This window comes from Perca flavescens, chromosome 14, assembly GCF_004354835.1.
Source record: "Perca flavescens isolate YP-PL-M2 chromosome 14, PFLA_1.0, whole genome shotgun sequence".
Lineage (NCBI taxonomy): Eukaryota > Metazoa > Chordata > Actinopteri > Perciformes > Percidae > Perca > Perca flavescens.
In genome coordinates this window covers 33,405,075-33,432,625 of record NC_041344.1, presented here as the reverse complement: position 1 = coordinate 33,432,625, position 27,551 = coordinate 33,405,075, and the positions used below count along the sequence as shown (strand labels likewise).

The window sequence follows — 27,551 nt, the reverse complement described above, 5'->3', positions numbered from 1 at the left end:
GTTTCTACCTTAAAAGGAAGTTTTTCTCACCACTGAGGTTTCTTCCTGAGAGGGAGTTTAAATTCAATTCAATTTTATTTATAGTATCAAATCATAACAAGAGTTATCTCAAGACACTTTACAGATAGAGTAGGTCTAGACCACACTCTATAATTTACAAAGACCCAACAATTCTAATAATTCCCCCAAGAGCAAGCAGTGCGACAGTGGCGAGGAAAAACTCCCTATTAGGAAGAAACCTGGGACAAACCCAGGCTCTTGGTAGGCGGTGTCTGACGGTGCCGGTTGGGGATGTGATGGACAGTGGCGATAATAGTCACTTTAAAGATAATGGAACAGTGACTTCAAATGGTAGTCGTAGTAGTTCATGTCATATCAGGGCGTGACAGAGCGTTACAGGATGTAGCGTGGCCCAGCAGAGCATGGATGGACGTAGCAGAAGCAGCAGGATTCAGCAGGAAGCAGCATGCCATTGCAGGGCACCGCTGAGCTCAGCAGGGAGTGCAGCAGGACCACGGCAACAGCTGCAACCAAGATCTTGGTGCTAACGTTCTCCAAGGAAATATGCTGGGCGGAAAAAACATAAGGACTCCGGGGAGTAAACTCCTCAGAGCTAGGTTAGTAACAAGCACTTCTGGGACGGGATGCACACAAATGGAAAGGGAGAGGAGAGAGCAGCTCAATGTGTCAAAGGAAGGAAGGAAGTCCCCAGGCAGTCTAAAACTATAACAGCGTAACTAAGAGAGACAGGCAGTTTAAGGAGAGGAGCCTGTTCGGTCTTTGAACTCTCCCCTGCCGGATCGGGCTGTACTGGCCTGCCTCCCTCTACTTTTGTTATATATTATTAATGTAACAATTATGAAGAAAAGCAGGTGGGCCAGTTAGGTGAACACTGCAACTCCTCACTCCCTAACTATAAGCTTTATCAAATAGAAGAGTTTTAAGTTCATTCTTAAATGCGGTGACGGTTTCTGCCCCCAAACCCAGACTGGGAGCTGGTTCCATAGGAGAGGAGCCTGGTAGCTGAAGGCTCTGGCTCCCATTCTACTTTTAGAGACTCTAGGAACCACAAGTAACTCTGCATTCTTGGAGCACAGTAATCTAGTGGGACAATAAGGTATTAGGAGCTCTTCTAGATATGATGGTGCTTGACCATTTAGAGCTTTGTAGGTCAGGAGAAGGATTTTAAATTCAATCCTGAATTTTACAGGAAACCAATGCAGAAAAGCTAATACAGGAGAAATATGATCTCTTTTCTTAGTTCTTGTGAGAACACGCGCTGCAGCATTCTGGATCAGCTGGAGAGTCTTAAGGGACTTATTTGAGCAACCTGACAGTAGAGAATTACAATAGTCCAGCCTGGAAGTAACAAATGCATGGACTAGTTTTTCAACATCGTTTTGAGACAGGATATTCTTAATTTTGGCAATGTTACGAAGATGAAAAAAGGCTGTTCTTGAGTTTTGTTTTAGATGGGCGTTAAAGGATATATCCTGATCAAAAATAACCCCTAGATTTCTGCCATTAGTGCTGGAGGCCAGGGCAATACCATCCAGAGTGGCTATAACTTTAGATAATGAGGTTCGGAGGTGTTTAGGGCCCAGCACAATAACTTCAGTTTTGTTAGACCCAAGAACAATGCTTGCTCTTGGGTGAATTACTGGAATTGTTGGGTCTTTGTAAATTACAGTATAGTGTGGTCTAGACCTACTCTATCTGTAAAGTGTCTTGAGATAACTCCTGTTATGATGTAATACTATAGATAAAATTGAATTGAATTGATGAGTTAGCATTTCACAAAGTTTCCTTTTTAAATAGCGATATTTTTTGTAGCATCTACTGCCTTCAGAGTAGAGCGGGCCTGAATACAAAAATTCATCCAGAGTGGCAGATGTTGTGCTCTAGCATGTAATTACAGGGAAACGTCAGACTATATGCAGAGACAATGTGACAGGAAATGGTTATTTGTCTGCAATTAAGAGGCAGAGGTTTCCTTTGGGACTGGAGCACAGGGAGGGTGGAGCAACAGAGTCTTGTTTTCTGTAATGAACCCCAACACAATGTACAAGTACAAAAAGTACAAAATAAATATCCTACACTTGGGAACTGAACTGTAGGGCTGCAACTAGCGATTCTCTTAAACAGATTGCCATTTTAGCTTGAAAAGTGACTGAAACGATTAATCGATTATCAAAATAGTTGTATAGAGTTTCTGCAGGTTTCCCCAAGTCAAATTTATGAATGAAATTTAAGACCTTTATCACAACATCAACTAAGCCCTAAATTCTGTTTTCGTAAAGTATCGTTAAACTTGCATTTCCCCATAGCTGAAGAATAAAATCTGTTTTAAAGCCCCAGTGTGTAACGTGTTTAGTTGTTCATTATCAAAATCTGTGTTGCCCGTTCACAAACTTGTCCATCAATTCCAAGTATTCTTTTTTGACTTGAAATTTTACATTTGCATTCACATGAACTGGGCTAGACGCTCCATATTCATGATCCATCTTGAAATACGTTAGCCGGTAAGGGACATACAGGACATACTGCTCCACCTTTCACGTTTTCTCTGTCACATGATAAACTCACAGCTGCTGCTAATGCTGCTAATGGGGATCGTAGCTTCCCGGCCTCGGTGGCAAGTTTGAAGAAGGAAACATGGAGGACCACACGTATTCAAAATCCAAATTTCAGGAACAGGAGTCTTCTTCTTCGCCCAGAAAAATAAAAAGGAGATTGAAAAGAGCAAGAGAGCGTCTTTTTGAAGCGTGACGGCTACCGTAGCTGTTCTCTTTGGACGTGCACATGTGGAGAGAGAAAAAAATACTGGGGGAAACGCAGACCCTGCTTCTGATTTCTATAATCAAAATCAAGGCCCATTTTGAGCGATTACACCGTTACGGTTATAAAGCACTGACAAAACAACGTTGTCCAGAGGTGTTGGATTAGAGCACTTACACAGCTCGTTTTGCAGGGCAATTACAAACATTTGTCTTCATTAAGTTTGGAGGACTTATTGGTTGTAGAACTGTACAGCACTATTAAAAGGCAACAGTGTTAGAATGCTGTTCTTCTAGCTAGACAACTTTGGTTACAAGCACAGGCTGTAGTTTAGCTTAAGTTAAATGCTTTTAGAGTGTGTGTGTGTGTGTGTGTGTGTGTGTGTGTGTGTGTGTGTGTGTGTGTGTGTGTGTGTGTGTGTGTGTGTGTGTGTGTTGACTATGTAGGCTCTGGAGTGAGGTTACAATGCTTCTGCGTCTCAGTGCTTCCTTCCATGTGATTAAAACTAGAGGGATGAGCCAATCACTAACTGTGTGACATGTGGTCGCTCTAGAATGCCATATGGAACAAATGTGTGCGCACACACACACCACTGTCCCCAAAAATGTCCTTAATTATAAACTGAGCAATTAAAAAGTAATAAGGCCCATACGTGTATGTAACAACAATCAGAATGCCAGCAGAGCTCTTTGGAGTCCTCTGTCTCGGCTCAGTTTTAAATGCCAGCGTGGTGAATGGTAGTGGGCCGTATTGGCACGCTGGCTCAGCCTGGGCCCCCAGCACCTGTCAACATCACAGCAGTGGGGATTGTTCTTTATGAGCCATGCAGGACAAGGCCAGCTGGGATGCTCACAGCTACTGGTCCCAAAGCTGAATCCCTCCGTTTATTAAAAAAAACAAGGCTTCTATGTTGAAGCCAACATGTTGTCTTCCTTTCATTGCTGTGGTTATTGAGTTCCACACTGCTAATTCCAATGCCACAGGGTAATCCTTAAATCATGAACTGAAGACCTCAACAAGCTCACCCTTGATGGCTGCACTATGACGTTTGTTGATGGCTGTGCGATGTTCATGCTCTGCATCTTCCTCCTCTGTTCTTCAACGGTCTCTCCTGCACAAGAAATGTGGCAGACAGAAGGTTATTACAATTACAACAATCAGTCGGCAGCAGCAAAACAAGCTACAGTGTAACGCTAAAGGAAATTGTGCACCTTCAATTTATGTCCACTAAAAGTTCTGTTTTTGCCGCTGACAGGCTCAGATTATTATTCTAAGTGTCTGACAACATTATGGAAAGGATCCCTACAGAGATAGACCTTTTTGTTAAAGATTAAGATTTTTGTTTAACATGAAACAGCCCTGAGATTGCCAAACTCACCTGACTCCATTTAAATAAACAATACTTTTAGCAGAGAAACATGCTAGCATGACTGTAACACATAACAAAATAGATTTTGTGCGGAGAACTTTTTACAGTATGCTTTTCCTTCAGCACAATGCAGGTCAAGGAGGGGGATTATTTGTGCTATACAAGTGCTTTTCCGATCACATTAGGGATTTAAAAAACAAAGCATTAGACCTGCTGAGAATGAGCAAACAATTAAGTATCCTGAACCGAAGTGTATGCTAGAGGACTGCATTGGGATTGGGATCCCAACAGAAATATCTCGAGAGCGGGCGGTTTTTAACGGTGCTGCGGCTGGGAGCGGGCGGTCCAAAAATAGTCAGCGGGTCCCGGGATTTAGGAGCGCTGCTCCTGATCAGTGCTGTAACCGACGGTTAGGTCCGCCTAGCTTGGTTTCATAAGAAAATCAGCAACGCACACGGTGCATCCAGTTAAACACCAGCCAAACGCTTTATTAACACTCCTCTACTACCTCTCACTCTCTCTCACTTCTTTCCCGGGGCACTGTGCCCTGCCCCTTTCTCCTATGGTGACCTGAGGGATCTTTAACATGAAATTGGTTAGAGAGTGCGTTAAAAGACAGGGAAACGAAAGGAAATAAAACAACCTGAGCAAAACAAACCATAGCCAACAACACATTCTAAAATAAGTGAAATAAATAAATGAATACAATGCCACTTTGCCTCTATATCGCAGTAGAATAACTTATTGCACTTGAATGTAATTATGCACTAGAACGTAATTTCGCTACTTATTACTGACAGATATGCATATTTATTAATACTACACGGTAAAATAACTAGTTTCCCTGCGGGAGGGGAGAAGACACAAAATCAATGGTCAATCCATTGACAATTAATCTAGTGTTTGCTGTGCGGGCGGGACCCAACACACAAGCTTCAGCTCCTCTGGTAGCTAAGAGTTTAATCTACCAGTTAGCTCCTCTGGTAGCTAAGAGTTTAATCTACCAGTTAGCTCCTCTGGTAGCTAAGAGTTTAATCTACCAGTTAGCTCCTCTGGTAGCTAAGAGTTTAATCTACCAGTTAGCTCCTCTGGTAGCTAAGAGTTTAATCTACCAGTTAGCTCCTCTGGTAGCTAAGAGTTTAATCTACCAGTTAGCTCCACTGGTAGCTAAGACTTTAATCTACCAGTTAGCTCCACTGGTAGCTAAGAGTTTAATCTACCAGTTAGCTCCACTGGTAGCTAAGAGTTTAATCTACCAGTTAGCTCCTCTGGTAGCTAAGAGTTTAATCTACCAGTTAGCTCCACTGGTAGCTAAGACTTTAATCTACCAGTTAGCTCCACTGGTAGCTAAGAGTTTAATCTACCAGTTAGCTCCACTGGTAGCTAAGACTTTAATCTACCAGTTAGCTCCTCTGGTAGCTAAGACTTTAATCTACCAGTTAGCTCCTCTGGTAGCTAAGAGTTTAATCTAACAGTTAGCTCCTCTGGTAGCTAAGCATATGGGGCTCTTGATACGTCACCCCGTGTATTGTTGGGATTGGTTGTAGTGTTATCCAATTGCGTGCAGTGAGATTTTCAAATGCATGCTTGGTGCCGCCCCTCGGGTTGGGCCATTTTCATTACTCAATACCAGACCCTTAAGGCCCTGACACACCAACCTGATAATCGGCCGTCGGACAGTCTGGCGAGGTCGGTGACTCGAGTCTGTTCGGTGTGTTCCGTGCAGTCGTCTGTCGGAGGGGCCGTCGGCCTTCATTTTGGCCGACCTGACTTGCTGGGTCAGAGGGCGGGCAGTCGGACTCAATGACCAATCTGTTTGGTGGAGTGCTAACCCGGAAATCACGAGCGGGATGAGTGACGGATGCCTCTCAAAATCTGACGGAAATCTTTTAAACTGACCTTTGTCGATCTGAAATGAAGACAGATTCAGCAACTGCACGGCCTATTTCTCTCTTAAAATGTTTTCAGAAACACGTTTCAGTGAACTATTTTCATAAAATACGAGATTGTATTTCGAACAAGCTGCCATTATGTTCGGCTGGAGAAGCCAGACCCACGTGATGCGTTCGTCATTTCCGGTAGGGCTGAACGATTAATTGCATTTGCGATAATGTCGCGATATGTTAAAACGCAATTTCCTAATCGCAAAGGCTGCGATTTGGTCTCGATTTGATGACTCGCGAGAGCAAATCAGTCTGCACTCCGCAGAGAAAGCATCAACTTAGCACGCTAACGCTACACCGTACCTTGAGCTGATCTCTGTCATTCAAACAATTCTGAGTTGAAGTTTAAATCTTTTACAGCCAGTTTAATAAAATGAAGGGTTTTGTTCGGGCTCGAGTCCATACATGCAGTTAATGGATACAGGCACGCAGAACTGAAGGCTCGGTTGGCAACGAGCTAGCTCTGATTAGCGGTTAGCTCCGGTTAGCGATTAGCTCCGTTATAAAGATATGGAGTTTAGTACAATCCCACGGCAAGACCATCAGCATCTAATGTAACAATAGCCTCTCTGAGCTAGTGCAGTGTTGACGGTGTCGGCACGCAACTTCACGAGGGGGAGGGGCTGGAGGCAGCTCCTCTCTGTGCACTGTAAAAATGTGTGTGTGTGTGTGTGTGTGTGTGTGTGTGTGTGTGTGTGTGTGTGTGTGTGTGTGTGTGTGTGTGTGTGTGTGTGTGTGTGTGTGTGTGTATATATATGTGTGTATGTATGTGTATATGTATGTATGTATGTATGTATGTGTATATATATATATATGTGTGTGTATATATGTATGTATGGGTTTTTACTTATTTAATTGTCTAGTGTGTAATTGTGTGTTTTTCATACTATACAATGTATTATTCAACAAAGACAAACAATAAATCAGAAGACAAAGAGCTTAAAAAAATAATTGAATATCGAATCGCAATCGCAATATTTGGGGAAAAAAATCGCAATTAGATTATTTTCAAAAATCGTTCAGCCCTAATTTCCGGTTTTCAGTTTTTGGGTCCCAATACAGATTAGCACCGCCTGCTGTTATGGAGACGTATTACGTCTCGCGCATGCAGCGCTTCGTTGTGTTCCGAGGCACTTTTTGGACCTCGGGGGCCCCTGATCAGTCCGACTGGCTTTTCTGCCAACAGTCGGCCGTCGGGTTGGTGTGTCAGGGCCTTTAATCTTTTGAATTTATGTTAGCAAATTGCTGCTCAACTTTCAACATTTCAAATATGCTGTCAACACTGTAGCTATTGATTGAACAGAATGTTCATGCCAAAAAAATATAAATAAAAGCCCCTACTTATTTTAAGGTTATGTTGGGGGCCTGGCAGCAGGCTGCTGTCAGTGAGCCAATGAGTTAGATCTCTGTCTTTAAGTGGCTGAAACACTAACCGTGCATTCACACACCAATGGGTCTTGTTTTATTGTTTTATTACGTGTTCGTTTTCAATTCGCTCATATCTTACGACAAGATATACATTAAAAATCAGATAACAATACTAATGCAGTGGAGGAGATAGCCTTGCCAAAATCTTTCACATTGAACTAACATTGTAGGCTAACAACACAATTTGTTGGCTAACAAGCCGACTAGCTAACAAGCTTACTTTCCAGTGTTTAACGTTAACGTTAAACATGTTAACAACAACGTTAGAGAAAACAATTCTATTGTTGGCAGTTAACAGCACTTACCTCAAAACTAATGTCAGTGATTGTGATTGGCCAAATGACTCACGTGACGTATCACCAAAGAGGTTTTATTGTGAAGAAACTCACCCCCCCAACCCCGAAAAAAACCTCTTTTGATCTACACGACTCACGTGGATGACATTTTCCCATTCAAAACGGCGATTTTTGCCGAAAAGCAACTAGTTTGCAGGTATGAATATCGTTATTAATTTCGATATTTTTAAACATATGTAAAATTACAAAAATTATGGGAAAACGCATCAAAATAGATTCATAACAAATACAACACAAGGTTTATTCCAACTGACAGTCATATTGGACCGGTCCAACATGAAAATAAAGACCATGTCTACAGAACAGGACATGTTTTACTGGTTGGATAGTATAAAATAAATAAATAAAGAGAACAGGAAACAACTTTTCTTTCGCTTCTCTGATTCGTTCCGTTTTGTTGTCTCTTTTTCTTCACTCACACTGTCACTCTGTCGAAATATGCACACATGTGGTACGCTACATAGGGTTTGTCACGTAGTGGCCCTGTGTGCTGACTTACATGTGGAAGCAGCTCGGTAACTGGCCAATGAAATATGACCATTACAGCGTTTCAAGCTCTAAATCGAACACAACTAAGCCACACAGCCAACGCTCCACAAAATAAACTAAATATTGCATACTTATTGCAACACTTTTGTTATAATATTGTGCAACGTGATATTGCGATAACGATATTGAGTTGATATATCATGCACACCTACAAACAGTGCACTAAAATATGTTTCTGAAATCATTTTAGGTGAACTAACCAATAAAATAACTACAATAAATCTTGGTTTATATTTGTTTTACAGTGTAATTTAAGTTCTGCCTGAGTTTGAGACATCAGCCAGATGTCCCTCATTCAGCCGGATGTGCGTTAACTTCCACTTTCTTCCTGTTGGCGTTCTAACCTCCGGTGGATTTGTGAGGACTATGGTTAACTGCTCCTCAGATCTCTGCAGGTTAAATCCAGACCTGAGTTTTCTGTTCCATGACTAAAACTACTTTTGAACGTACACATGTTCCACCAAAACAAGTTCCTATTTTGCAGAGGCACCGTTGCTGCGTCCGGTGCCTTGCGCCGCCCAAGAGGATTGTGATTGGTTCAAAGAAATACCAATAAACCACAGCACAGGTTTCTCCTATCAAGGAATGCTGTGTGGACTAGCCAGACCCTACTTTGCAGCGCTGTGGAGGAAGGTCTGGCAATGCGAGACTACTGTCTGGATGACCAAACACAGATAGGAAAGAAGGGGCAGAAGTGACAGCAGCCTTGCCCTGCTGGGACTTTCCAAAGCTTCCGCTTGCTCTGGCCTTCCTCACACCGGTTAGTTAGTCTTGTGTGTGTGACTATCAGCTCAGCTTATGTACATCAACTCTACCTAGGGTTTCTGCAGGTTGTAACAAGTCAAATGTAAGACTTTTTAGGACCTTTATGAATGCAATTTAAGACCTTTATAAATTAAATTTAAGACCTATATCACGACATTAAAGTACAACGAAATGCAGAGTCATAAAAGTACTTGCAAAATAAATAAATGTATTCAAATTGAATAAAAGTGACACAGGGAAAACTGTACATAATTATATTTGGACTATCAAAAGAAAGAAATACAACACCACAGAATAAATAAAAAAGCATTTCAGTGAACATTAAAGGTAGTGTTACATGGACGCATGAAAATTAAGACATGTTTAAGACATAGAACACAATACTTCAGCTAATTTAAGACTTTTTAAGGCCTATCATTTGGATTTTGAAAATGTAGACTTTTTAAGACCCTGCGGAAACACGGTCTACCAGAGGTAACATGAGTAAAGACAAACTTCATATTCACGGACAAAGAACACTTTCAACACGGTGGCTCAGTGGTTAGCACTTCTGCCTCACAGCAAGAAGATTGTGGGTTCGAACCCAGATCGTCCCGGGCCTTTCTGTGTGGAGTTTGCATGTTCTCCCCGTGCTTGCGTGGGTTTCCTCCGGGTGCTCCGGTTTCTTCCCACCATAAAAGACATGCATGCAACTAGGACTACAGTTGAAAATTAGCCGACTGGCTAACACTGGCGCATTTACAGAAATGTTCATTAATGTGCATTGTCCTAATATAAATAAATAAAATCTTAAAATCTTAAGTCTCCTTCAACTCTGATCATGAAACCTTACATCAAGCTGGATTTGGGATGCCTCGTCATTATTGACATGTTTGAGTTCATACTAGCCATTCACTAGCACATTGCTAATTATAAGGCCATCTCTGATAAGAAGAGATGACCAAATGGTAAGCAGAGAGTGAGCTCAGTTGGTTGCATCGATCTGAAAAAGAAAGCCTGGCTCGGACACTTGTTCTCCTCTGCCAGAAATAACATGCCGCTCCTGACCATCTGCGTCAGCTCCACCAGCTCGTCCAATTAAAGCCGCGGCAAGGAATATCAGCAAATAACACTGCACTTCTCTGGGAGATGAAGTATAAAAAGTTTTATTTAGGATGAACCTTGATCCATGTAGATTGCTGTGGTTTAAGGTAGAAACAGATGGCTTAGAAATACCACAACGGGAGGATATACAACCACTCTTTACTAAGGTAATCTCAAATTACACAAACTACTAGCCAAATATTTAAAATTAAAATAATTCCATACACATACATTTTCATTGTTACGCAATGGCAAGGCTATTATGAACAACAGAATATAACCTAACTGCCAATACAACTTTATTTCAGTGGTTGTGATGTTAAAGTCTTTTTACAATGTCTGCTGATTTAGGCATGACATCAACATGCTATAAGAAATTTTTTTTGGGACAAATAAATCTTGAAAACTGTACCTTGTGGTCTTCTTAAAGAAGTATTTGACCACTGGAAAGATGGTCTTTTCATCAAAACTGGGCTGTTTATGCAGTGTGCAATTCATTTTTTTAATTGGTGCTAAATGGCCAGAGAAAACGGAGGAAAGGGGGCTGTCGTATTCCCTTTCACTCAAAAGGTATAAAACCTACAACTACCAGAATGCACTGCGCCACACCGGTCACTGGTGAGTGACGTAACGCAAGTACGTCACAGAAAGCAACATGGCAGCCGGCTGATAACAAACGATCTTGTCTTACAGTTTAACGGTAAACTAAAATATGTTTCAGAAAACATTTTAGGCAAGAAACAAGCGAGGCAGTTGCAGAATCTTGGTTCATATTTGATCAGTGTTGCCGAGTTTTACCATTTCACCTGAGGGTTTTTTAGCCGAAAGGGTATTTTACAATAACTTTGAATGCAGCACGAGGCCGCGAGGTGAGTTTCAAGTGAATGCAACATCTGTTTTGTTTTTAAGACAATGGCAGAGGAATCCTCTACAATGAAATACAGACAAACTTTTACGTTGTTTAGCTGTCAGCATTTTAACCGTGTTTACTCCAGCTGATAGCTAACGGTAGGCTAATGTTACCTGCTGCCAAGTGTAGTGTTAACTAGCATGACATGCGGCGATGTTTCAGTTCCCTCTAACGTCGGGTCTCGGTACCCAACCCTACTCATTAACGTTGAACCAGACACCAATGGGTCTTGTTTTATTGTTTTATTACGTGTTCGTTTTCAATTCGCTCATATCTTACGACAAGATATACATTAAAAATCAGATAACAATACTAATGCAGTGGAGGAGATAGCCTTGCCAAAATCTTTCACATTGAACTAACATTGTAGGCTAACAACACAATTTGTTGGCTAACAAGCCGACTAGCTAACAAGCTTACTTTCCAGTGTTTAACGTTAACGTTAAACATGTTAACAACAACGTTAGAGAAAACAATTCTATTGTTGGCAGTTAACAGCACTTACCTCAAAACTAATGTCAGTGATTGTGATTGGCCAAATGACTCACGTGACGTATCACCAAAGAGGTTTTATTGTGAAGAAACTCACCCCCCCAACCCCGAAAAAAACCTCTTTTGATCTACACGACTCACGTGGATGACATTTTCCCATTCAAAACGGCGATTTTTGCCGAAAAGCAACTAGTTTGCAGGTATGAATATCGTTATTAAATTTCGATATTTTTAAACATATGTAAAATTACAAAAGTTATGGGAAAACGCATCAAAATAGATTCATAACAAATACAACACAAGGTTTATTCCAACTGACAGTCATATTGGACCGGTCCAACATGAAAATAAAGACCATGTCTACAGAACAGGACATGTTTTACTGGTTGGATAGTATAAAATAAATAAATAAAGAGAACAGGAAACAACTTTTCTTTCGCTTCTCTGATTCGTTCCGTTTTGTTGTCTCTTTTTCTTCACTCACACTGTCACTCTGTCGAAATATGCACACATGTGGTACGCTACATAGGGTTTGTCACGTAGTGGCCCTGTGTGCTGACTTACATGTGGAAGCAGCTCGGTAACTGGCCAATGAAATATGACCATTACAGCGTTTCAAGCTCTAAATCGAACACAACTAAGCCACACAGCCAACGCTCCACAAAATAAACTAAATATTATTGCGACACTTTTGTTATAATATTGTGCAACGTGATATTGCGATAACGATATTGAGTCAATATATCATGCACACCTACAAACAGTGCACTAAAATATGTTTTTGAAAACATTTTAGGTGAACTAACCAATAAAATAACTACAATAAATCTTGGTTTATATTTGTTTTACAGTGTAATTTAAGTTCTGCCTGAGTTTGAGAGAGAACGAGAGAGAGAGACTTCTATACTCTTAGCCAGATTACTCTACCCGGCGCTTTGGAGCTGGGAGAGGAGCATGGAGATCTGGCACTGGGAAGATGGACGGAAGTTTACTATAGTTCATTGACAAGAACTAAAAATTTTAATGTATTTTTTTACCAATGATTTACCTAAAGATTTTTTGTTTATACGGTACCGCTGACGCTATCGACGTCATTCTTTACTATATGGACGCTGACGAATCATATCCGTTTCCAGAAAATCCATGTTATGTTCTTTACAAAGTAAATAAATGTCAGACTGACTGACTGACATGTGATGTGCATTATTCTTAGAAAACAATCAGTTTTTAGAAATGTCTCATTATACAATGTCTCTAGAAGTGGATTATTCAACTTTTGTTTTTGTTAAAGAAGGAAAAGAAAATCACAATATTATCGAATCGCAATACTTCTAGAATCGCAATTAATTAAAATCGCAATAAAAATCCAAACGGCGCCCATGTATCTGGAAAGAATCGAATTGGGACAAAAGCATACCGTCCCAGCCCTAACACAATTCAATTTTCAATTCAATTTTATTTATAGTATCAAATCATAACAAAAGTTATCTCGAGACACTTTACAGACAGAGTAGGTCTAGACCACACTCTATAAATTCCAAAACCCCAACAATTACAGTAATTCCCTCAAGAGCAAGCATTAGCAGTGGCTATTGCGACAGTGGCAAGAAAAAACTCCCTTTTAGGAAGAAACCTCGCAGACCCAGACTCTTGGTAGGCGGTGTCTGACGGGCGGTTGGGGCGTGATGAACAGTGGTGATAACAGTCACATTAGAAGTCACAGTGACTTCGAAGGTTATCGTGGAAGTTCATGTCATAGCAGGGCACATCGTGTCATACTGAGTAGTGCAGTCTCCTATACCGGATCCTGACTACTCTGTGCATAGGAACATCACAGCAGGGCGTTGCGGGATGTGACGTGGCGCTGCAGAGCACGGGTGGATGCTGCGGATGCAGCAGGACGCAGCAGGACGCAGCAGATATAAACCATTATCCTTTCTATTGGATGGAGTTTGTACAGTAACTATGGAAATAGCCCAGTTGTCAACTTGTGAACTAAGTATGCAATTCAAGCCACGTGATGCCAATTGGCCGTCTATATGGGGGGGGGTCGTCTTGAGATCTACGTACCTTGATGAGATGCAAGTAAGAGGACCTTGAGTTTAGATTTCTTTGGTTACTGTTCCAAAAGTCAAGATATAAGTTTCCGTTTGAGACAGGTTTTTTCTTTTCTTTTTTTTATTGCAAAATGAAGGTCACGGGGAAATTGCTTAATTTCAGATTTTGTCACACAGTGAAGGATGATCATCATGAGACAAGGAGAACATTTCTTTTTGTATTCCCTTCACAGTCCCAACCCATCTGTAAAGATCAGCATTAGAGCTGGAACGGTTCCAAATGTTGCTGTACAATTAATTGCCTCAGAAATAATCGCGATTAACAATTTTTCTCTTTCAATCACATTTTAATATATTTATTTATTACTTTTTTAAACGAATTAAAAGTTTTGAATGAATCCCAGGATACATTGTTTGGTTATGCAGTAAACAATGCCTCTTTATTATCATAAAACATTTTTTCTAACTGTTTTCTTGAAGTGACTATGCCATGCGGCTGCCTTCACGCTATATGGGGAAAATATCACACCAAACTCCATTCAAAATGCTGTCACTTTAACAATGTCCTACTTAAAAGGCAACAGTAGATACAAAATACTAGATCCATTTTATTAGGAGCCAGTATTCTAGATAATACAACCATCCAAATGACTAAACCTAAAGAAATGGTCCCCACCACTCTCTACCACTGCTTGTTTACTACCACACAACATCATTGCTACTTGGTGCTTTAAATGTATGGAGAATTAAACCAAGGGATTAGGTTTAGTTTCAACATTGGAGGGGAGAAATTATAACCGGGGGGGTCTGGGGGTTCTAGCTGTGTATGAAATCATTGGAAAACATATATTGGTAAGAAGTACGGCTGGGTCTGAATATCCTATATTCGGATATTTGTTTGTTGGGTATAGGTGTTAGATTTTCAATTTGGGGATTTGAATATTCCCTTTTTGATTTGTTTTTCCTTCAATGCTGTAATTAAGTTTAGAGACAGATTCAACTTTTGGAGAATTGCAACCCTAAGAAGAGTTTCTACAGGTTTCACCAAGTCAAATTTAAGACTTTTTAAGACCCTTATGAATGAAATATAAGACCTTTATTACAACTTCAAGTAAGCCCGAAATTCAGTTCTTTCAAGCCAAGTATCTTTAAACTTGCACTTCCCCATACCTGAAGAATAAAATCTGTCTATGTCTGAAAGAGACTCACACCAATAACACCAAAGCTGATTGGCTGCAATTTGATTTGCATGTTGGTCTCATTTGTAGTCGTAAAACAGCGAAATTATATTTGGACTAGCAAAAGAAAGAATTACAACACCACAGAATAAACAAAAATGAGCATTAGAGGTAGCGTTGCATGGACGTAAGACCTGTTTACAATTATTTAAGAGAACACTATACTTCAGCAAATGTAAGACTTTTTAAGGCCTAAAATTTTGATTTTGAAATATTAAACTTTTGAAGACCCAGCGGAAACCCTGTAAGAAGCAGCCCTAAGGTTATTTTGACCTCTTTTGGGGAGTGGGTTGACTTTCATATTTTTAAAAGGGGGACAAATCTACCTCTTTTAAATATTTAAAATCTACGCCAATAAGTAAACATACAAATATGGCGTGCCTCGAATAAATAGCATTTCCAAATGCCAAAGTGCCAATTTAATATTATATTAGATTGTGCTTCTTACCAATGACAACGAAGCCTCCATCTACTTCCTTCTCGGGTGTGGACTTCTTTGAGTTGTTGCGGAGTCCAAGGAAACTGAACATGATTATCCTGTCAACGGAAGAAACCAGAGGTTAGAAATGGGAGCTGCCGGGAATTAGCTATTTATTCAAGTTCGAGCGCCATTTTATTTGTTGTGGCGAGACTGATGTTAGTTACACTCAAAGTTCAACTGTCTGAAGACAGAAATGCTTCTCTGTAGGACTTCATGTAGCTATAGGTTTGTTCTCAAGGCGACGATAGGTTCGAAAGCCTGTTCTACATTTAAGCTACAAAAGATAAATAAACGCTTCCTTCTTGAAGTTAATTGAACAATGAGCTTCTAAACAATCATTTTTACTAAGTTAGTATTCATTTGAAATGAATCAACATAGCTAACGTGAACTGTTTTCATCCACTGTATGCTCTTGAGAATTACGGTCACGGTGGTTTCTTTCAGTTTGAAATGTCTCCCTTAACTTAGTCATGTATTTTGACAGTCCAGATAAAAGCCATGCCTCTAGATCCAGTGGCTGACGGTCTTACCGTCGTTGGGTCTCGTCATGAGGTTCAGACTTCGGCCATAAATTCAAACTCCTTTCGGTTCGTTTCAGCTTAGTAGGCCTACGGCCCCGCTAACTGTTAGTTGCGTTAAGCTATTGTTAAACCACAGGATATAATCTTCCGTCTGTACTTTTATCCGTGCAATATCAGAGATCATCCGCGTTATAATAACACTGTTATGTTATCACACCGACGTCACTGACCTCAATATGGTCCGTGTTCAACGATGGTGTGTCAGCAATATGTAGCGGAACTATTGACTGATGTTTCCGGGGAATAAAATGTTAGAGAACAGCGGATATGGCGTGACAAACGTCGGAAGCGTTCGATTTGTATACCTGCGTTTGCCGTTATTACAAACCCCGTGGGTTTTCAACGGAAATGTTGATACCCCGCCCGTGTAGGCTTGCGTGTAATACAAAACTATCAAACTAAACCTTTCCCGCGCGATATTGCTTTGTGTGGAGTTTAATAACGCAAAAAACCGTAAAATGGCAGGTATGGCGGGTATACTGGATGTCCCGAAACCCCGAGTAACCTGCGATATGTTGTCGCAGCACATAGGCAAACCGGTCTGCTTTGTTGGGCGTGTTGAAAAGGTCAGTGTTGCTTTAGCCAGTCGGAGTGAAAACAGTTGTTGTAACAGTTGCAAGGCCGGCGCTGGCTAACTTGTCACGGCGAGCTGAATGTTATTAACGTTACGTGTTTGTTTTCCTGCTGTACCAGGTTCACCCAACAGGAAAAACGTTCACCGTCTCGGATGGAGAAGGGAAGATCGCAACGGTTGAACTTGTGTGTGTTGTGAGTAGACTGACGTTACACTTCTTGAATCTGTCGTATTCTAATTCATGAATTGCTGGTAACGTTAAGTTATCTGGTGGACTGAAGTTAGTTGTCTTTGTTACATCATTAAAATGATTTGACAATTAATCCTCTTTCTGTAGAAACATTAGGCAACTTCCTCCAATGACGTCATAGACCCTTCATGTCCCCTTGTTGCCCCACATTGTGTCAGCTTGGTCACAAACTAGAGGGCAACATGGGAATGCGGTGTGTTTCCTCTATGGTGATTTTGTAGTGGTGGCCCACCACGGTAACATTTCTGCCACCACGGTATCAGAAATAGGGCTGTACAAAAAAAAGTATTTGTGGTTACCTTTTAAATTATCCTGCCGAAATGCACCCCCCACATTGCAATTTAACAACAAGGAGAACTATCAGGAGGTTATTGGGCCCGTCCAGTTTAACTCCCCATACTGTTGTGTTGATGGAGTTTATCGTCAAAACGTTTGCTTTCTTCCGAGTCGACTATTAAACAAACAGCTCCACCAAAAACTAGGGGTGGTACGGTTCCCAAAACCCACGGTTCGGTTCCTATCACGGTTTTAGGGTCGCGGTTTTCGGTTCTGTACAGTTCTTGTTTTTTTTTCTTTTAATCTTTAACACTCCAGAAATATACTTCAGCATATTTTTTATATATATATATAATTAATTATAGGTAGAATCTTATGTGAGGTATCATTGAACTCAGCACAGACTTCCTTTTTAATTGGTGAGGGTTTGACCCGCCCCCTACACTTTTGCCACACCCCTTTTCACAGCTAATGAACCGTATGACGTGGAGTCTTGTGTGAGGTATCATTGAACTCGGCGGGGAGTTCCCTTTTCATTGGTGACAATTTGCGGCGTCTGAGTGCCGCGCGAATGCACGGTCACAAGGAGCGGCGTCCGCCGGTAACCCAGAGGCGCGAGGGCCCGTCCATCGCTGCTCACAGCTTTAATTCATAATTCAAATTAAAAGTACAAAGACAAAAAGAAGCAAGATCAAATAAAAAATAGTGTTATTTTAATTAGGGCTGGGCGATATAGCTGAAAACTGTATCGTGATATAAGTGTTTCATATCGGTCGATATCGATAATTATTGATATTTTTTATGACCTATTTAAAATAAGGACCAGGAGAAAAATATATATTAAATTTAAACATTTTTATTTTAAACTTAACCTTCCTCTGATTATAATCCCCTCAGTTATAAAGCAGGAATGTCAACACAACGATGGAAAACACTCAAATAATTAAAATGTAAACATAGGTCTAAAATCAAAATGAACACTTAACAATTATCTCTTAACATTAAGGTGCAAACTTAAAGAATAAGTAAGAAATGCTTCATAAAGTGTAATAAAATAGTGCAAAATGTTAAATATAAGAAACCTGAGAAACTATTTTCTGCAGGTTTAGTGCTAGGTTGGTAACCTGGCTTCTGAACAGACATGTCTGCCTCCGTTATTTCTTTGTAGTGTTTAGTAAGGTGCTGATGCAGAGTACCTCTCCATGGCGGTCTGCTGCTTGTAGTGTTTAGTAAGGTGCTGATGCAGAGTACCTCTCCATGCTTGTAGTGTTTAGTAAGGTGCTGATGCAGAGTACCTCTCCATGGTGGTCTGCTGCTTGTAGTGTTTAGTAAGGTGCTGATGCAGAGTACCTCTGGTGGTCTGCTGCTTGTATGGTGGTCTGCTGCTTGGTGGTCTGTGTTTAGTAAGGTGCTGATGCAGAGTACCTCTCCATGGTGGTCTGCTGCTTGTAGTGTTTAGTAAGGTGCTGATGCAGAGTACCTCTCCATGGTGGTCTGCTGCTTGTAGTGTTTAGTAGCAGCTGCAGATGTTGCAGATGTTGTTGGACGTTGCTGGCGGCGAATACGGCTGTGCTCCAAAGTGTGAGCGCGGCTAAAGTGGTAAAACTAGTTTGTGGTAGTACCAGTGATGGTGGGGACGACGGTCTGATCGACATTGGTCTGTCTACGGTCAGACTTATAAAATCCCCAAAACTGCCATACTGACTTTTGTTTTATCAACAATTTCCTCGCCGCTGGGCACTCACTTTCCACTTATCACTCCACCGGTTCTGTTATTGAAGAACACGAGACAGTGATGTGGCGCAACCAAACTTGATACTGTTACATGATTGGCTGTTAGAGTGTCACTCCCTACGTTGCTAGGTTACCAGAGAGCGAGTGCCTTTGTTCATGCAACCAAACTTGCTTCACAATCTCTGGTTTCTTCTGATGAAGAAAAACAAGTTATCGAACATTTTATCGACCGCATTTTCTATTGATATTGATTACGTGTCTATCGCGAGACATATCGTTATTGTTTTATCGCCCAGCCCTAATTTTAATTCAAAATAGTATTTTACTATACTCTAGAAAAAATCATGCCATAATTAAATGCGAAATGTAAAAGCTTAAATGGAAATACTAAAATTAAAATCTCAAATATATAAAAAAAAAATTATTTTAGCCTTTCCCCTTATAAATTTCAATTTAACATTTTATCTTTTGAATTTTATGTTTTACATTTGATATTGACATTTCAAAATTCACCTTTTAGATTTCTATTTAATATTAAGCTTTTCATTTAGAAGTGACAGGTGTCAATTTAAATGAGGAGGCGTGGCCCAACGGCTGGTGGGAGGGTCTGAAACAACTTCCAGCTGACAGCGGTTGCTGGGAGTATTACTGGCCGCCAGTAAGCAAGCGATCCCGGCCACCGCCAGCTGGCTGTCACCTGAGACTGGAGCTTCCAAGTCCGACAACATATCATAGAAAATGTGCAATTGGCCATCATTTTTTTGTAAAACTGCCCATATTCAAACCGTACAGTTAATTTCTCGCATAAAACAGTCTCAGAAATGAGTATTAGCCTACTCAAAAATGAGTAATAGCCTACTCATTTCCCCACAGCTTTATCTAACTGTAAGCGCGGTTCAATCGTACGAGGCTCAGCTGCGGCTCATCTAGAGATTCGGTATCATCGCGACTGAGACTGTTTGTCAAGTTCTGTAGCAAATCATTTTAAGCAGTACAAATGTTTGGTTTGGGTTTAGTCCCACATTTCCTGTACTCAACTATGTCAGTCATTACCTGGAACTATGGACCAAAGTCTTTTTATGGCACCTCCAATTTCATATTTTGACTCATTTTACTGCAGAAGTATGGGACTTTGCTTCCAAAAATCTCCATATTTATACAGTAAAGTTGTATGATTTTCAGTATGATAGTATTAAGTGATGCCCTGTACTCAAATATATCAGTCATTGCCAGGAACTATGGACCAAAGTCTTTTTTTTTTTTTTTTGGCACCCTAAGTTTCATTTTACCATCAGTCATTTTACCCTATAAATATGGGACTCTCACTTCCTAAAATCTCCAAATTTATACCGTTTAATTGCTTGATTTTAAATATGGGTGCAGTCAGGTGTCCCCTGACAAAAATCATTGTCTGGAATTATTCCTTGTTAATGTTGTATTCTGTAAAACTCAAAATATACATTTCCTTTCACAATTTACTTATTTGTTTTGTATAAAAGGCAGGCACAGGTTACATATATTTTACTTAAGGTGAATATAATTCATGAATCTAGTTTTTAAATGTACGTTGTATTAACACCTTATTTTGAAAACCGGAAGTAGTCCCATATGTATCATCTCCCTAACTTCGCTACTCGATCTTGGCCGTTTGAATGCATTTACCACGCGTAGCGTTATAAGAGCGCATTACAAATTTAGTGTCTGCTGATTTGACCACGGAGATCTGAGTGTCGGCTGGCTTGACCGCAGTTCCGCGGCAGTCTCCTCCAATCCATATCTTTATAACGGAGCTTACCGCTAACTGGAGCTAACCGCTAATTGTTGCTAACCGAGCCTTCAGTTCTGCGTGCCTGTATTCATTATCTGCATGTATGGACTGGAGCCCGAATAAAACCCTCACAAGTTTTAAACTACAACTCAGAGTTGTTACAATGACAGAAATCAGCTCAAGGTACGGCGTAGCGTTAGCGTGCTGAGTTGATGCTTTCTCTGCGGAGTGCAGACTGATTTGCTCTCTCTCGCGTTTTAACATATTGCGATATTATTGCAAATGCAATTAATCGTTCAGTCCTAGTGTGGAGGATATTTCCCGAATCGACCAGAGTTTAGAATACCAACACAAAGAAAGTGTCAGGTGAGGGACATTCGGCGGAACCTCCGGCGGCACCGGAACTATCCCGTAAGTGAAACCTCGTTGATATAGACAAGCCAGTGGCTGATGGCTCCCACTGTGGTACAGCAGCATAAACCGATCCCCTGGCGGCGCTGGCCGCTCACTACAGCGCCATTTGCTGGTTGTCAGAGTGGCGTGCCGCTTGTGTTCCAGTGTTTAACAGCAGGTGGAATTGGTAACGTTGGGTAGTGCTCAGTGACAAACGGTAAAGTCATTTTATATAACGTGTTCAATTTGCTCAAGAGCCCGCCGCACTTCCTGGGGGCCTGGTTTCACCGTACTGAGTAGGGATCGGCCGATACCGATTAGTAGTTAATGAAATCGATATTTGGATCCAGTATGCATTTACAGTGAATATGAAAATCTTTAAGTAAAAACTAAGATTTTGGAATGTTACATACTCCAACACAACACTTTGTTTGAATGCTTGAAGCGAGTATTTAATAATGAGAAACTTAATAATCCCCAGTAACAGTCAGTGTTGGGGGGGACATTAAGTCCGACTCTGTGGGGAGTGTAACTGAAGCAGAGGGACAGACACAGAGCTGTAGCCGAGCCAAAGTAGAACACTTTTAATTCATTAACTTTATCAGTTATCAGGCAAATAAAACGGCCATAGATAATCAGCCAGGGCCGATAATCGGTCTATCCCTAATTCTGAGGGTTGACTTGGGACATGCAGCGTAGAACAATTACTGAATCTCTGTCTGCACACTAAATATCAAATATCAGTCTGCCTTCTGGGGGCTGTGACTGGAGTATGCCTGGTCCTGTTTACAGTACAAAGTACTGCTAAAAGTGGACTTAAAAATGTACTTTAACTCTTGCCCTGATCCCCTCCTTTTCAGTAGTGTGCAGTCGTATGTTTAATGGGTTTGCTGTTAAACTGATATCATCGTCCATCGTGATGTCTGGCCGACACACACACACACACACACACACACACACACACTAATCCTAGTCGTGGGCACTGGACAGGAAATTGACAAGTGCGTCGGTCTTAAACTAGCAAAGACAAGACATAGGGCTTCTTAAGTGGAAGCTACTTTTTCCCCCTTTACGTGCAACCTATTTGTGAAAAAGACCATCGCTTTGAGCAGACTGCTGTTTGGCTGCAGTGATACATTCTCTCTCTCTCTCTCTCTCTCTCTCTCTCTCTCTCTCTCTCTCTCTCTCTCTCTCTCTCTCTCTCTCTGTGTCTGTCAGTTGTAGCTCGCTCTACCTTCTAGTAACATTGGACGCAGCGGTCTCGAGTGAGAGAGAAAAAAGCGTTTAGTGGAACGCTATCACACTTTCCTTTCTCCCCTCATTGGACTCAAAGTAGGTCAAGTTGTAAAACCTACCAGCAGGGCACCATTTACAGAGGGCATTTAGTAGTAGAACATTTTTTTTATGTAAAGAGATATGAGACGCTTCATTCAACAAAATTGTAGTAACGCGCCACTTTATATTCTCGGTAACGATAACGGCGTTGCAACGATGGGAAAAGTAATTAATTAGATTACTCCGTTACTGAAAAAATAACACCGTTAGTAACGCCGTTATACTTAAACGCTGTTACTCCCACCACTACTCATATGTCACTCTTATGTAGATACCTTCAAGTAAAGTCTTACCAAATGCTTCTCACTGGAGCTGGGCCATATGAAGACAATCAAATATCACAATATTTTTAACCAAATACTGTAAAGAAGGACCTGCTATTTCATGTTTGGGGTGACGGGGATCAGCCAATCAGCGCCTTTGTTTTGGGGTCAGAGAGAACGCCTGTGTTGCGCTGGCTGATAAGTTTCGTTTTTTTGAGTTAGTAGCGAGTGGCCAGGAGAAGCACATGTAGATATTTCTGGGGTGTATTGTTGTCGTCTGTGTCGCCATCTGTGCATGTGTGCGTTCAGAGACATGTGAGTACATTGGTGTAAATGTTTACGTATGTGTATTTCGGTGCCTTGGGTTTATATGAATGTTATCTGTTCTGGGATGCTAGTTTGAAATGCAGCATGTTAGCATGGAAAATCGCTAGCAGCATGCTAATGCCTAGTATTATTAGTGTTACATTACTATTGTGTGTATATATATCATCACATGGCACTGCGCAATTATTATCGGAGTGTTTACAATGGTTGTGTGGTAGAGAATGATGATTGGGCTGCTGTTACTGAGACCCAGCAGTAAGAAGGCTGCTTTAATTTAATAAGGAGCTGATGTGTGTTATCTGATATTCTTTGGTTATTTGATATGAGCAGCTATATATATATATATATATATATACACATACATACATATACATACCTGGAGTGAAGGTTATACTAATTACCATTTATTAGCCTTTCTAACTGCATCCTGTTAGCACTGTTGTGTGAAGACACAGACAGTCATCTGCTAATAAATCCATTGAAGAGCATCACAGCTTTTGACTGCATTCTTACCAATGCACCACAGCGGTCACCTATCCCCAACTAGCCATAGTTACAGTCCTAGTCGTCAATCCTCCATTACAAACTGGTCCTTCGAGCCGGATAGTGTGACTGCTGTGCGTAAGGATGTTCCCATATGGTAGAGGTGAGGCAACACCATTTCCGGATACCCGCCCGAGACGTCAGACACGTCCGCCACCTTGGCTTGCTGACTATGACGTCTCCCTGCCTGTTGTGGAGAGACCCCCAGGCTGCAGCACTCTCCCCACAGCCCCCCCATCAGACGCAGGAGCCCTACTACAGTACTGAGATGATCGACCAGATGTTAACACGCACCTCCCTGCTCTTTGATCCGTGGAATCAGACTGGTGCTCGCCCTAAGTATCCCAGGGAGTCAGTGTACTCGGACTGCTCGCTGCTGCCACTAGCCCACCAAGGCCCACACCACAGGTTACGGCCCATAATACACTAGTACCTGTGCATGTACCCAGTAAAGTAGAAGTGGACGATGAAGACTGGCCCCTCCCTCCCCCTCCAGTGGCAGATGATGAGGAGACGCCTCAGCTATCCACTACCACACTGCCCACAGAGTTAGTGGCAGAGCTGATGACATGCCTCAAGAAGATGGGGATCACTCAAGAGCAGCTTCCTGGAATCCCAGCACCTGACAACTGTAACCTGGTTGCATCCGGTCGGATGGGAAGGTCACTCCAGCCGACGGAGCTGCAAGTCCGTCCAAATGCATCAACCCATTTAATTCCTCCTGACCCAGGCGCAGCTGCGGAACAGAGACATGAGGACTTTCACTGCCGCCAAGCAACAGAGTACATATATCGGGGTCCTCAACCCACCATCCCAGACTTTAGTAGAGGGGACCCACGCGAGTTTGCTAGGCTAAAGACCTCCCTTGAAAATCTCCTCCCCAAGGATGCCACGGAGAGGTTTAAATATCAGATCCTAGTAGACCATCTCAAATTTGAAGAAGCACTCCTCATTGCAGACTCATACACCAATTCTACCCAGCCCTACACCGACACCATGGCCTCTTTAACAGAACACTACGGGCAGCCTCACCAGCTAGCATTAAGGCGCATTGCCGAGCTGATGGAGGTGCCTAACATCCGCAGCCAGGACGTCGCTGCCTTTAAAGGATTTGCCCTCAGAGTGAGAGCCCTGGTTGGCATGCTCGACCAGCTTGGAGAGAAAGGCCATATTGAGCTTCAGTGTGGGTCTCATGTCACTAGGCTGATGTCCAAGCTCCCACAAGATATGCGGTCTGGGTTTATGAGACACCTACACCCCCTGTGCATCCGGGTCCCTACGCTGTTAGACTTCTCCAGCTGGCTGGAGTCTGAGCTGCAGATTCAGGAGTATGGATATGAATCTCAACCTAGAGAGAACCCAGAGGGTAAAAGGGAGAGACGGAAGGACTCAAAGTCTGGCAGGCCAACCACAGTCCTCCATGGAGCTGAACAGTCTTCATGTGGCCCGGCTGTCCCAGGATTCCTAACCACCAGTGCCAATCCACAAGGCTAAGTCACCCTGCCCTGCCCATACTGTACCGATGCCCTGCACTACCTGAACCAGTGTACTAAATTCAACCAGCTAACAACCGAGCAGCGCAGAGACTGGGTCAAGACAAACAGGCGGTGCTGGCGTTGTGGTCGCTGTCACCAGGCCGCACAGTGCAAACTAAAGGCCAAGTGCAAGAAATGTGATGGTAGACATGTGGAAGCTCTCCACGACCTTAACATTAGACCAGCCATGGTGACAGCAGCTACAGAGAACACCTCCTGCCTAGTGAGTACTGCCAATGAAGTTCTCTACCTGGATAGGCAGTCCGGCTGCAGTCAGGTGCTCCTGAAGGTGACGAAAGTTGTGCCACATAATGGAGAGCAGGACATGGAGACCTACGCGATACTGGATGACGGATCGGAGCGGACTATGCTCCTTCCAGCCGCTGCTAAGGAGCTTAAACTTAAAGGGGAGCCAGAGAACCTCGCTTTACGGACAGTGCGCCAGGATCTTAGAGTTCTAAATGGTATGTCTGTCTCCTCCATTTCTCCTGCCAAGCACCCCCGAAAGACTTACAATATCCAGAGAGCCTTTACTGCCGATCAGCTGGGGTTGGCAGAGCACTCCCAACCGGTGAAGACGCTCCAGCGCAAATATAAGCACCTGAGAGGCCTCCCTTTGCAAACATTGGAACGTGTCCATCCCATGGTCCTCATTGGGTCAGACTATACGCACCTGATCACCCCAGTAGAGCCGGTTCGTCTGGGACCGCCTGGAGGACCAGCCGCTGTAAAGACCAAGTTGGGCTGGACTATTCAGGGCCCAATCAAAATCATCCGACAGCATCTCCAGCCACAGCAGTGTTTGCATATAGCCACACAGTCACCCTCTGCAGAGCTCCTTTATCATGTGGAGAAGCTATGGCAAATGGACGTATTGCCTTACAGGAGTGAGAAGATGGTAACCCGCTCAAGGCAAGATCAAGAGGCAGTTCACATGCTGGAAACCAGGACAGAGAGGGTGGAAGTTGACGGAGTCCATCGCTACGCCACCCCGTTGCTGCGTGTAAAGAACATGCCCTGTCTCCACACCTCCAAAGATGCTGTACTGGCGAGTTTACGGAGCACCGAAAGACGTCTGATGAAGGACCCGGCACGAGCATCAGCATATGCAGCAGAGATCCTGAAATTGGAACAGGCGGGGTACGTGAAGAAGGTATCAGAAGAGGAGCTGAGTACGTCAGCAGAGTCCTGGTTTATACCTCACCACATGGTGAGTCATAATGGGAAAAACAGACTTGTATTCAACTGCTCCTTCACATACAAGGGCTACAACTTAAATGAGCTGCTATTACCCAGCCCCACATTGACCTCCAGCCTGCTAGGTGTCCTGCTGAGATTCAGGGAGCATGTTGTTGCTATAAGCAGCGACATTAAAGGCATGTTCCACCAGATCAGGTTGCTGCCAGAAGACAGATCCCTACTTCGTTTTGTGTGGAGGGACCTGAACAGAGAGGCGCCACCCGGCACCTATGAGTGGCAGGTCCTCCCCTTCGGAACTACATGCAGCCCCTGCTGTGCAACGTTTGCACTACAGAAGCATGTGACAGACCACAGCCACCTAGAGGAGGACGTCCGGGTGGCCGTCGAGCGTTACTTCTATGTGGATAACCACTTACAGAGCCTCTCCTCCCCTACAGCAGCCAGACAGCTGGTTGACAAATTGAAGATGCTGCTAGCCTCAGGGGGGTTTGAGCTGCGTCAGTGGACTAGTAACGTCCCCGAAGTTATCGGTCACCTTCCTAAAGGGGCAAGATCCCAGAGCAGCGAGTTATGGCTCACAGAGTCAATGGAGGATCCACAGGAGCTCGCACTTGGACTCCGATGGCTTTGCGCCTCGGACACTTTGGCATACAAGTGCAGCCTCACTGACCGTCCCACACCAACTATGAGAAACCTCTATAGTACACTGGCACGGCTTTTTGATCCGCTAGGCTTCCTGGTTCCCTTCACCACGCGGGCCAAAATCATTGTGCAACACCTATGGAACAAAGAGAGAGAGTGGGATGACCCGTCGCTGCCAGATGACGCCCTCAAGGCCTGGCTTACTTGGGAGAATGAGCTGCAACACCTTCCAGAGATCATCTTGCCACAATGCTACTCGAGCCCCCCTCTGGACCACCCCAGTTCTGCCAGAAGCCTCCACGTATTCTGTGACGCGTCTGAGAAAGCTTACGGTTCAGTTGCGTACCTTCGTACGGAGGGATCAAGTGGGAAGGTGGAGGTGGCCTTTTTGACTGCACGGTCGAGAGTGGCCCCTAAGCGCCAGCAGTCGATACCTCGATTAGAGCTATGTGCAGCAGTGACCGGGGCTCAGCTAGCAGCGCTGTTGCAGCGTGAACTCACCCTGGTACTTCATGAAGTGGTGCTCTGGACAGACTCCACCACAGTTCTCACGTGGCTCCAGTCAGACTCTTGCAGGTTTAAGGTGTTTGTGGGCACCAGAGTCGCTGAGATCCAGGAGCTGACTGAGGCCCAAGCATGGAGGTATGTGGATTCTGCAAACAATCCCGCAGATGACATTAC

The 27,551-nt window shown here is 42.8% G+C and overlaps 2 protein-coding genes across 4 annotated transcripts in view; one reads left to right on the top strand and one right to left on the bottom strand.

Moving 5' to 3' along the window:
• umad1 (UBAP1-MVB12-associated (UMA) domain containing 1) overlaps positions 1-18,345 on the bottom strand; it is a 26,710-nt gene extending 8,365 nt beyond the window's left edge. Inside the window, exons 1-3 of one of the 3 annotated variants that reach the window (XM_028596599.1) lie at positions 18,327-18,345; positions 15,417-15,505; positions 3,804-3,889 (exon numbers count right to left, since the gene is read on the bottom strand). In XM_028596599.1, the coding sequence (XP_028452400.1) occupies positions 3,804-3,889; positions 15,417-15,505; positions 18,327-18,334 (183 nt within the window). In that variant the 5' untranslated portion in view covers positions 18,335-18,345. Of the gene's footprint in view, positions 1-3,803; positions 3,890-15,416; positions 15,506-15,979; positions 16,263-18,326 lie in introns of those variants that run through there. The other 2 variants (XM_028596601.1, XM_028596600.1) reach the window with 2 other exon arrangements.
• The window catches only part of rpa3 (replication protein A3), a 16,644-nt gene continuing 5,428 nt past the window's right edge, over positions 16,336-27,551 (top strand). Inside the window, exons 1-2 of the mRNA XM_028596602.1 lie at positions 16,336-16,596; positions 16,724-16,798. Of these exons, the coding sequence (XP_028452403.1) occupies positions 16,489-16,596; positions 16,724-16,798 (183 nt within the window). The 5' untranslated portion in view covers positions 16,336-16,488. The remainder of the gene's footprint in view (positions 16,597-16,723; positions 16,799-27,551) is intronic.